Source organism: Amblyomma americanum, chromosome 4 (genome assembly GCF_052857255.1).
Source record: "Amblyomma americanum isolate KBUSLIRL-KWMA chromosome 4, ASM5285725v1, whole genome shotgun sequence".
In the NCBI taxonomy this organism is placed as follows: Eukaryota; Metazoa; Arthropoda; class Arachnida; order Ixodida; family Ixodidae; genus Amblyomma; species Amblyomma americanum.
In genome coordinates this window covers 81,163,913-81,176,196 of record NC_135500.1, presented here as the reverse complement: position 1 = coordinate 81,176,196, position 12,284 = coordinate 81,163,913, and the positions used below count along the sequence as shown (strand labels likewise).

At 45.6% G+C, this 12,284-nt stretch overlaps 1 protein-coding gene across 4 annotated transcripts in view; it reads left to right on the top strand.

Moving 5' to 3' along the window:
• Doa (CDC like kinase darkener of apricot) overlaps window positions 1-11,109 on the top strand; it is a 40,606-nt gene extending 29,497 nt beyond the window's left edge. For all 4 annotated transcript variants that reach the window (XM_077661125.1, XM_077661126.1, XM_077661124.1 and 1 more), the window contains 3 exons: window positions 2,679-2,766; window positions 2,866-3,044; window positions 10,957-11,109. In XM_077661125.1, the coding sequence (XP_077517251.1) occupies window positions 2,679-2,766; window positions 2,866-3,044; window positions 10,957-10,960 (271 nt within the window). In that variant the 3' untranslated portion in view covers window positions 10,961-11,109. The remainder of the gene's footprint in view (window positions 1-2,678; window positions 2,767-2,865; window positions 3,045-10,956) is intronic.
• The last annotated feature ends 1,175 nt before the right edge of the window (window positions 11,110-12,284 follow it).

Here is a 12,284-nt window from a genome sequence, read left to right as displayed (position 1 = left end):
AACGTGATAGCTGATCACAAGCTTTGTGGTGAGGAAATGGGGGAGAGCACGAGATTTGTTCACCCGATCGTCTGCCAATTACAAATAGCGTGGCTTGTGAAGTAGCAGTAAATTCACAGTGAAATGGAGGGGCTTCTTCTACGGGTGCCATAGCAGATCCTGATGGCATCGGCTGCATGTCTGCCGCTTGTTTCCCAAATTTGAGTTTGGTGTTAGAGCCCAAAGTGCTGTTTGGATTCTGTGCACGTACACTTGGGACGAATTGGGATTTTGTGTTGCGAGACTGTCCCCGTAACCAAACATACTCGGAAGGGGTAGGGGGAAGCAATCAGAAGTGCTCTGCTAAATTGTATGTTGTGCCAACATATTGGTTGTAGTTATAGAGTGCTTATAGTTGCAGTACGTGTGTTATAGTTGTGCCAGCATCATTCTCTTTTTTATGCAGTTTCTGTGTGACTGTTCAGTCTTGCAGCCCGTAGTTAGATTGGGGTTGATTTCATGAATGTATCATTCGCAAGCTTATTTTCAAAAACTTGCCAAGAGGATCTGTTTTAAGTCGCAAGTGCCATGGCTTCCATTGATTAATCAGATGTGCTGGTGTTCTCGGCTAGAGGGTTTAGTTGCAGGGTCCTGTAGCAGCTGCTGAATTCGCAGTTACTGAGCAGTTCTTTTAAGAATGAAACATTCATTGGACCTAATTTTTTCATACTTTTGCACCTTCTTTGCTAGCAATTCTGTTAAATAAACTGAGTGAAAATGCAGCTTCCTTGGTCAGAAGCTTGTGCGATAGCCTGCCAAAACTAGTTGTTTCAAAAACACCCATCTGTAGTTGAAGGAGTATAGACACATAATTTTTGGGTGTATGTTTTCTTTGAAAACTAAACATTTTGACAGATTTGCCTGTCTGGTTGGGTTTGAAGACTTATAATAAACTGCACATCTCCAACCAAAAATGTTAATTTTAACCCAACGTTTCGAAGCTGACTCGGCTCCTTCATCAGGGGTGACTGAGGGCAGTAGCTAGCGTCTTTTAAGTATGGAGGGGAGGTGGGCGAAAAGAAGGACAGCTGTGTAGGGAAAGGCGCGGGGTTTAGGCTGTTAGCCAGGCTGGCCACTGCAGGAGGGAGGTGCTGAATGGACTTTTTTTTTGTTGCATTGAAGAGCGAAGTCCCTGGGCATATACTGGGGGCAGGTTTCCTTTTGTGGGGTTGATATTGTTCATATTGTTTGGGGTGGTTTGGATATGCCAGGATTCCAGAAGGAGCCTCTTGTGATAATTTGTTTTGGTTTTCTTTGTAAGGTGGATTACAACATGGTATTTGTCTACGACCACTAAATAATTTATAATTAATTTTTGTTTCATGCTGTTTCAGTTTATGTTTAAACAGCTAAATTGTGGCTGTGACGTCTATGTTGCGTATAGGTCACGCAAGGCATGAAATACTGCGACATAATCGCTCCTTCATCGTTCTAATTCACTGCGACGCTAAAGCCAGCCTGGCTCATTAGCTGGGATGGCAGGAAATGAAGAAGCAGCTATTATATTGCAGTTTTCGCATGCCTCAAGTGATCTAAACGAAAGTTTGATGGCAAGGAGTTGTTAAAACTGAAACGGCATGAAAACAATTTGATTATAAATTACTGAGCAGTTGCAGGCAAATACCATGTGGTGATCCATATATAGTAATGTCTTGTGCCTCACTGTAAAGAAAACATGCCACCAAAATTAGGCTGTCATTATGGGTGCATTGAATACTTATGTCTATGGTTTATATTGAGATATTGAGAGCTTTCTGTTGCAGGCATAATAGTTGAGCCATTGGACTGTCAGAATTGTGTGAAGCAAAGATCTCGGCAGACCTGCTGTTATTTCTTGTTTCTTAGTGTCTGGAGAAGTACTCATCAAGGCGCTAGCCCTGTATGTCCCATTAGCACAAAAGCCACTCTCTGTCGGCGCCCGTGGCAAGAAATTCCTGTGACGTCGCCATGCTCTTGCATAACTTCAGCAGTAGACCATAAGATAGTGACGTCTACAGCAAAAAAATAAAAAAATTAAAAAAATAAAATAAAATTGCTTCTGAAGGTGCGGGGAATTGAACCAGGGACATCAAGATTGCGAGGCGGGCACGCAATCGACAGGCCACAAAACAGCTTTACATCTTGGCGAGTAGAGGTGAACCTAGTGCATGCGTTTCCTTTCGAACGACTGTATGCCATTGAGTAGGCGTGTCATTACAAAGGAAAGAATCTCTAATGAACCTAACAGAGCTCACAATGAGAACACTTTTACATTCGTGTAAGCAGTCTTAAGTGCCCTCCCTAGATCTTTTTTTTTGTGTGTTAGGTGTGGATTTTGAGTGGTAAAATGCTGATTTCATTGTGGTAATGTATGATATTCGATGTCATATCAGATCACTTTTTGTTAAATGTGTGTTTCACTGTATTGAGCTCCCGTTTCTTTTCTTTTTGGTGAGATGTGGTCATCATTTGGCAAGAAGCTTTTTTATTTGTGGTTACTACGCAGCTCCTATTGGTGTGTGTGTCTTTGGTTTCTGGTAGTAAAAACATTATGGTTTCTGAACTGTGATTTTGCTGGCCTTTGTTATTACCATGGAAGCTGATGAATTGTTCTTGTAAGGCAGAAATCTTGTATGTTCGGTGTGGTGGTCTTGATGCAGGACCAAGTACTTTTACCATGGCCGCCTAGACTGGGACGAGAAGAGTTCCGCGGGCCGTTACGTGAAGGAGAATTGCAAACCACTTCAGGTGAGTGCCTGGGCAGTGGCATTGGGCCCACAAGTTAGGGAAGCAGGTGTTCTCTTGGTGCATGTTTTGCTGACGGCGCTGTCGATTGTGCATGTGCAGCGATACATGTCCATGGAGGACGAGGCCAGCCGGCAGCTCTTCCACCTCATCTCTCAGATGCTGGCATACGAACCTTCACAACGTATCACGTTGCGAGAGGCCCTCGACCACCCCTTCTTCGAGCCACTGCCCGAGGAGGCCAAGTTGCATCTGCACGCACGAGACCACAGTCTTAGCAGGTGACTGCATTCTAGCACATTTGTGTTTCTGTCTCTGTGATCGGCTAACTTATTGCACAGGGAGTGCCTTTGCACTTTTGCCTGCTGCTTTTGGCGCTCAATTAGCCACTTCCTTGTGTTTAGGAGCCCACTGAGGCATGTGTCCCTCAGACATATGAAAAGAGAAGGGCAAATCTAGAATGTATGTGTGCTGCATCAGAGCTCAAGTGGTAATTGCATGAAATGCTTGTCAGCCCTAGGCTTGGACATTTGTGCGAGGTGTTTGGGTCTGTAGTCAACAAGAAGGCAAGCACAGTTAGTGTGCCTTATACACTATGTGCTGTTGCATTTGTACAAACAGCAGTCTTCATGTTAAGGCTGGTCTTTGGCCCCAGTCCTTTCTGAAAGTATGGTACTAAAGCTGAAGTTGCAAGGCAATGACACCGTCTTCGAGAACCAAACAATGTTAGTGGATATTGCAGTATGACAACTGGTAAGTAGGCATTTCAGGTTAGAAGTGGGGAAGTCGCCAAATATCAGTGGACATAACCAAGGAATAGCGACGGGTGATACAAAGAGGACATTCATATTGTGAGCAGCATCAGACAACTAAAAAATTCTGGAGGCAATTGTGCACACAAGCAGCAGGAGATGCTGGTCTTGTGACCAAGCTTTGCCAAAGATCTGTTCATTGCTAGACTCTGTAAGGTACCAACATGTACCTTTTATTTAGAGCTGTTGTTTAAATTAAAGTGCACCTTGGACAGGGTTGGGGACATTTTTTGCAGCTTTTCATTCTGTGGACACCACTTGACTTCCATCGACTTGCTGAAGGAGTGGTTCACACCAAAGGAACCCCTGTAAATGACTGTGACCCACTCATTTTTATTAAAGCCAGCCAGTTTTGCTGAGGATGTGAGACTTTTGCTACATTCTTGTGATGGTGAAATGTCTTCAAGCTCTTCATGTTGAGAAGCACAGGATATCGCATTATTCGTGGTGGTAGAGAAGTGTTTATTATCGAGAATTGTACATCATGACCGTCATCGTGTCCTGAACAAGAAAGCTCCAAGATTGCTGTACAGTTTCGCAAGAATGGAAGAAGCTTTTCCAGGTTGCAGTAACCACCACAAATGCTGCCACAACGGCCATCCCAAATTCCACCACCACGGTTTCGACCTTTCTTCCGTTAATACTAGCACTCGCACCGCTGAAAAAAGGGTTTTATCAGCTGCCTCAGACTGCAGCAACTTCAAAGCAACAGAATGCAACATGTTCCGAGTGCCATCAAGTAGTGAACAGCGAAAATGCGTTGCGATCCGGTGGCAGACTGCCTGCTACGAGCTCCACGGATAGCTCTTGGCTTTGCGTCGAGCATTTTGTTGGCGGTAAATGTTTTAGAGCGCTGTGGAAGTTTATAGATTTGGTTAAGTAGGCTGTTTTTTCTCCTTAAGGAGCACCGATTTCTCGCTCAGAGAACTTCGGACACAGCCATTCTCGCATGACTGCGGTAGCACCGCGCAGTCATAGGTGTGCAGACATGTGCTGTTCGGCGCTCGACTAGATACTAAAGGACAGAACGATTTATTGCTCAGGAATTTGTGCTGCATGCGAGATGCTCGAATTCAGAGCTAACACTTTAGGCCTACGCGATCGCAACAGTCAGCTGCCGAAACAGCGACACCGGCCACGGCGGGGTCCCATTGCCTGACATTGCTGGTTGCAGTATATGTTTACGAGCACTTTTTGGATTTATAGATTGTTTTATGAGAACATATTTCCCAACTTCATGCCGAAAGTGAAATACATGTTTTCACCAGCAGACCAGTCGATCGACATGAGCACACAGCAGGTGTGGAGAAATTATAAGCGAGCTGTTACGTGAAAGTTACCCGTTTGTGTGGACCTGCATGTTGTAGTTTGTTTCTCTGTTTCCTGTGTGTGGAGAGGGAGGGTGACAGACAAGCTGATCACTTTACAAAGAATTATTCACCACTATTCTTTTCATACTCTGAGGCAGTAAGTTATGAGAAGCTTCACTTCAGGATAACCGAACTTAGGAACTTAAAAAAAAAATTTAGCAGTCAACATACCGTGAAAACCGGACTATAGGTCGGACCGGAATATAGGTCGACCCCCTAACTAACCAATTCTAAAAATGAAAAATCTTTTTCAATGGGAAAAGTACCGAAAGACATCCTTACTTTGAAACAAATGCGACTCGAGAGGTAGCACAATGGTGACAGTATTTAATTTCATTTAAATGCTGCTTGTATGTACACCCGGCAAATTTTTTAACAATATCGCGCACCAATCGGCCCGCGTGTTTGTTTCTGGCACAGGCAAGTACGGCGCCGTAGAGCAAAGCCCTCCTCTTCATGAATCGCCGCAACCAGGATGGCGAGCCTTTGAATTGCGCCCTCGTGAGTCTAGAGGCACGTGCAAACTCTGCCGCTTCCACGCGGATGCATTCGGCAGTCACAGGCAGCGATCTTGCTCGCAGCGCAACGTTTCCTTCCTATTCTCGATACACTACGGTCTGCCCACGAAATGATGTTTTCTTCTGGTTGCTGCAAGTTGTAATACGCAGCTTCTGCCTCCACCGGTACTGAATGCTCTTTTCGGATACTCCAAATTCGCGCTGTGCCGCCAGGTTCCCGTGAGCTTCCTCGTTCTCAATCGTGCTTTTCTTGAAGGCGACGGTAAATTGCCGTTAGCTTCCGCTTTGCATCTACTGAAACGCAAAATGGCGGCACTGCTGCTGATGGCGATGGAGGCTGTTGACTTCAGCCACCCATTGTTGCTAGACTTCCGTATTTTTTCCGCCAATGACCGGTATATAAGACGGGGGTCGACTTTTCACCATGGCTTTTTGAAAAAAAGTTCGACCTATATTCCGGTTTTTACGGTAGTCTAGCTGTTTTCACCTTTCATTGCACAGCACGTGGGAGAACTTACATCTGAGACAAATGTTATAATACTGAACTGCTGCTGTACAGCAAAGCACCATTTGAAAACTGTCTAGGTGCTGAACATGCATGTGAAGTAGATAAATGTTTGTGTCTCTAGCTTACATGTGATGCACTGCATGCTTGCATATAGGAATATTGCACTGAATGGCTGACTTATTGAGAGGGACGTTAGTGATTTCAAGAAGTGCGAAATGCTGCAAGGTTGGCAGAGGCCAGTCTGGTGGTCGTTGGGTCAATTACCCATGAGGGTAAAGAGTAATAAACATGCTATAAAATTGCTAGTTTTCAAATGCCAAGGAACAGGCTGTGTTCAAAGACATTCCAGATTTTTTGGTATCACCAGTGTCTTAGGGACGGTTTACCAAAGTCAGTTAAAATTCAAGCTATGCTGCAGTGTGCACACCAGAACTAAGACTGGATGGGATTGCCTTTCGTTCAACATCGCACGAGACTTCGTCAAAGGAACTTGTAGAAAATGCTGAAAACAACTCGGATCAAGCCTCTGTGTGTGCTTAAAAAGCCGAAGCATGATTTTTTTACGCTTTAGCATGCTATTTATTATAATTTACTATTTGTCACTCAGATCTCGTCCATTAAAATCATTTATTACATGCTGTGCTGTATAATTTGTGCCTGCAAGAGTTTTTGCAAGACAAAGGTTATATCAGATGTTATTACCCATATGACAAGAAGAGTTTCCAATTAACAGCTGATGAACTTTCTCATTTTGCAGTTAAACAGTAAAGCTGCCTATGTAAAGAGTTTTGCTTTTGGCTGCGGTCTGCTTTCTGTTTTGTCTTTGCATCTGACATTGTTTGTGTTGTGGTGCCTGTAGCAAAGTTGTGCAGCAGGCTTGGTGCTTTGTTTTAACTTGGGGTTTTCATTAAGAAAAACACAAGGCAAGCTAATCTTCTGCCCAGCTGCTTGTGTTATTACTTACCTACATTACCTTGAACACTTTGCATACAATGAATAAGTTTTATATTTCCACATTTCTGTACATATGCATCAACAGCTGAGGTGCCAGCCATTGGAACATCTGTCCGTACATTGGCTTCTTCTTTGACCAGGCTCTGAGCACTGAGTACACGACAGCAAAAAGGCTACAGGCTCGTGTCTGCCTTGATGGGAAGCCACATTGATTTGCATTCTGAAGCTAGTGAACGTTCAAGAGATGCCATAAAACGAAGCATTTATTTTAGTACTCCTTTTTCATGTACATAAAGCAGCAACCAGCATTGGGAAACCAAGCTCAGGAATTCTTAACATTCAGAGCTGCGAGTTATATGTAAATGGCATGTAATGTCCCGCACCACAATATGCAGGCTGTGAAATGCACTGTGTGGTCAATTTTGTGTGTGAGTGAGGTTCTTGTGCACGTGCCAAGGCTTCAGTAATTGGGCGCACCTCTCTCAGTGCCGGAATAGCTGCTATGTCACTTGCCTATCCATGCCCTTGACGCACATTAGTAGAGGTCTTCAGCCACAAAGTCTGGCGCATGCTCGGTGCAATTCGTACTGGCAAAAAAAATACAGTAGTGCTAAAAATGCAACACATTTGTCATGCAGTTTCATTTTTGCATTACAGACAAACTGAAATTCAATTGCTTGAGCCAGTTGTTATGCATGCCAGCTAGTGCAGTAATTATTCCATAAGCCATAGCAAATATTCATCAAAAGCACTTGAGCTGACAAGAACATAACTGGCAGTAAAACAGATTGTGCACCTTTGCTAAGGGTGTGAAGCATTGTTACGTACAGATTTTTGGGAGGAGTTCAACGTGCCGCATGTGCCAATTTTAGCGTAGCGACTGAAACGCGGTCTTCCTTGCATGCAGGTAACGACAGCTCCAGTGCTACCGTGTAGCAAAAAACCCTTGCAGCTCCGATGCAGTGCACATGAAAGCTTTGTAGACTAGAAAATCATAAAATATTGCGAATTGTATGGTGTCACGTCTAGAAGCGATACATGGGCAATGACGGACGCTGTAGTGAGGGGCTCCAGATTAGTTTAGACGGGTTCTATCGCACAGAACAGCACACGGACGCCTTTCGCATTCCGCCGCCACCGAAACGCGGCCGCCGCGACCTGGATTTAACCCGCGGGTCCTCCGACTCGGTAGCGGAGTGCCCTAACCACTAGGCCACCGCGGCTGGTGTAGAAAAGTGCCTGAAGTCCTCTGATGATTTGCATGATGCAAGCTCTTCGCCGTCGCAGCCACTCTGCTACAATGTGCGCAGCAGTGCACTCGTAATGCTAGGCTGCAGTTCCAGGTAGTCCATATATTCAGCGCCTCGTAACGCAAAACCTCTCGGAAATATGTGCCCTAACATATATTAGAGATCAATGTAGCAGCGGAGCAACAACAGGAGAGCTTTTTAGCGAGTGAATGAAGCATCCTTAACTTCTGCGCGAACAAACGACGCACGTCAAATAGTTAGCACTTGCAACGCTTTTTCGCAATTAATTCAAATACGGAACGTCGAGCGCGGACATAATATTGCATGCACAGCATACTCACCTTTTTTACAACTTTATTCATGCGTATTAACACATGAAGAGCCAAATACAAGCTTGCCAATTCCACATTTCAAGCAATGCGCTGTACGCACGCATCTCGCCGAAAGACCCGGAAGTCGGAGTACCCAGCATGCCTTGCGACTCATTCAGATTGGACACCACCAATTTTCAGCCAAAATCCGCAGTTACGATTTCGTTATTACCAAGCGCCATTACCACCACACTCCGAGCGAGATGAAGCGCTATATAGCGGTGGCGTAGGTCGGTAGTTTCGACGCCAGTTCACCACACTGACCTGACCTCGGGACTCCCACGACAGTCGCACCTCGTATGGTATCGGGACCACGAAAGCAGTACTGGCTGCTTTTAAAAGGAAAGTAATCGTAGCTGCCGAAAGCATTGGTACTGCATCAAGCACTGCTACATAGTCTAGATGAGGTAGGGAGAGCCTGCAGTCATTGCCACCGGACGCGGGACTCTCCAGCCATGCTGTGCAGTGGGATGGTGGACGCTTGGGCTAGCATACCCAAGGAGCTCACCGATTGTAATTTCAAAAAATGCAGGATATCAAACGTGCTCGAAGGTACCGAAGACGTGTTTCTGAGAAAGGCACCGACTACGGACATTTCCAAAGTGTGCGTGCCTGCTCGCCCGCGCGTATGCTGGAACCGCTCTGCGCACACTCGCGACGCAGGACTCGAGTAGGCGCAAGTGTGGCGCTCGGTCTGCATCTGCTAGCTATTTGACGCCCTCACTACATGCGTCGTATCCGGTAGGCTGGCATACACCAATCGTGACTTATGGAACATCTTCCAGCTGACAGCCTTACTCGCATTATGCGCTGATGAAAACTTTTTTCTCCCCCATTTTTTTGCCACCTCCATATTACGCCTCGTATTATATGTGGGCCTGTATAATACGTGGGTTTTTACGGTGTGTTAGGACCAGCTGGAACTGCGGTCGGAAAATTTTTATCAACAGTTACAGATATGGTGCATGTAAGTGGTGTGATACTGGGAGGCTGCTTCAGAATCAAAAAGGCCTGGAAGCTGCAGAAATATACTCTTCACTGCAGAAGGATGGACAAAATATTTCGTGCATTTTGCAAACAAAAGACTGAGAAACTGACTTATGCGAATAGGGCAAACTATAGTGCAGACCAGCTAGCCTAGCCTGCGAAGCAAGCATGTAAAACCCTTCCAGGGGGCATTTGAGGTATTGAAAGTAAATGTTTCTAGACTGGAAATTTCCAATGATGCACCGGTGCACAGTGCTGCCGTGGCTGGAAGCAAGGCACCTGATATTTGCTGCAGTTTTGTCACCATGGTGATTGAGTTACAGTACAAACAGTGAAGCCGATGTTCCTCATGAGTTGCGCAACTCTGCTTACAGCCATCTTTTTTCCCCTAAAACCTCTAGATAAACTTTATTAAGTAGCTTGCACTTTTGTTGACACTTCCCTTTCTGATGACCAGCATAGTTTTGCTGCAAGAGGCATGGCTGCATGGGCATGCTCTAGTAATTGGTTTTTCGGCAAAAGAAGCTACTCCAAAGAAATGTACAAAAGCACCAAGCAGGTGCGGCCTTTATTAGCTGTTTAGTTACATTGAAAATGTGAACTGGTCGGGAGTTGTGCTGTCCTTCTTCAGAAGCATTGAAATTTGGGAAGCTGCCCACCAAACATGCAAGTCATCTTTCAGTGTCGCTCAGCTCGGATCAAGTGGGATGGGGAGTGCCAGTTCAACTTGGTGTCATGTCAATGAGCACAATAAACACCCCCTTAATGCGACTTGCAGGACACCTAGCATCTGGCACGTGTACCAAGAATTAAAGAGAGCCGAAACATACGACAGAGAGGGCAGTTTTTTTTTGCACAAAACGGGCGTCTCCGTAAATTTGCAGCACTCTGTGACAAAGTGCTGGAAAGTGTTTTCTTTGTGATAAACGTGAGCTTATGTGTTTTTTGGAGGGAGGGAGATGGTGGCAAAACTTAGTATACAATAAACTTACAATTAGAATAAAAAGCATCGTATTTTTTTTTTTTTACAAGGCAGCCTCATTCTATCGCATGCGTGCTTGAAGTACGGTTCACGTCACACATTGCTAGAGAGGTGCACTTTCAAGTGAACCAAGTCTCTCCTTGCTGCAGCATCTAGGTTCTGAAGGCAAGCTCGTTGTAACCTGGCCGCTTCTTCACAAAAACCATATCGGATACAGTCCTGTTTTCATTTTATTTTCTGCTGCACCCTGCTGGTGGTCACTGTGCGACTTCGACACTGACTGAACTCTTTCTGAGGTTTTACCTCATCACTGCTGTGAGGTCGCATTGCAGCTCCTTCGAGCAGCAGTCTGATGTGAATGGGGTATGGGAAAATCAATTTGTTTTCTAGTCCTTGCGGACCAATTGCAGTGAGCCTTACCGTCAACATCGTTTCTCGCAGGTGACCCTGAGGCATGGGGCCCCGATCGGCGGCCTCTGCTCCAATCTGTAGATACACCTCTCCCTGGGAGGACATTGACGTTTGGCCGACGGGATGGCTTCTTTCACCTTTTTTTTTTTTTGAATAAATATGTTTATTCTGCCCGTTAACAAATTTTCTGCTGTACTTTGTGCTTTAATTAGAGGACCTGCGGTACATATTAATGCGGACAGAGGCATATGCCTCTTTCGGCCTTACCTTGCCACCTGTAAAAAGTGCAGGAAGCTCACTCATACAGTCACTTGCGAACTGACTGAGTCACTTCCATCCTGGAAATTCGAGTGCATGGATTTTGGTGGAGGCCTGTAATTCTGGGCAGTGCTTCGCTGCTTTTCAAATATAGACCAAGTATCTGGCATTGCTGGGCTTCAAGGCCATGTGGCACTGTGCCTACTGCTGTCATGTAACGCTATGTAGCTTGTAGACCACTGTACAGTTAGAAGAGAATTTTTATTCGAGCAGCTCGTATTCAGACTAGCAAGGATATATGGCACGTTTAAGGACTGTAGGAGTGCGCTTTGTACTGTTAGTAGCAGTCCGTGTGTAACCCTTCAATCGAAAGCGATGGCGGTGGTACTAAGCCACCAGCTAGCTAGCTCGCCTGTCTTGACTATGGTGCTAAAGCCATGGAATGAAAAGTTGCGGCAATCTGGAGATGGCCTCCTCCCGCACTTATTGCATGTACCACACTGTTCTGGCACCGGGTAAATGCGCCGCCGTCAGTGCGTTACATCAATCAATTCAAGCGCATGGAGCAGGAGAAGGGATGAGCTGTCGGTACTTCCAGCTTGTTTCGGGATCCTTGAGGCAGCAGAATGCACTTCACATTGACGAGATGCTGACAGCTTGATAGAATTTTTGTTAGCAACAACCTGTGGTTAGGGATTTCAGGGCATTGTGTAGCCGGCAACAAAACGCATTGATTGGTGAGAAATTGTATTCGTAGTTGGAATTTTTTTATTTTTTTTACACTGCTCCGATTGAAAATGGGGCACGTTCTGTTAACGTGCACGCCGTGACTGCTGGAGGTCCAACGGTGCAGTTTTGCAGCAGGCGAAATGAACGACCGCCGGCCGGGCTTTGAAGGCATCTCTACCTGTCGCATTGCTGCGGCATTACTATAGGTCCGTTCGATTCGCCTGCACTTCGTGAACTGGTTCTCGCGGTGCTGCACTTCGCCATTCGTTTCAAAAAAGTGCAGACGTTGTGCAGGCCTAGTTCAGGAAAGTGCGGGAAAACTGTGCACCTCCTCAGTGGTCGGTGCCGAAATGGTGCAGCTGCAGCCGCCA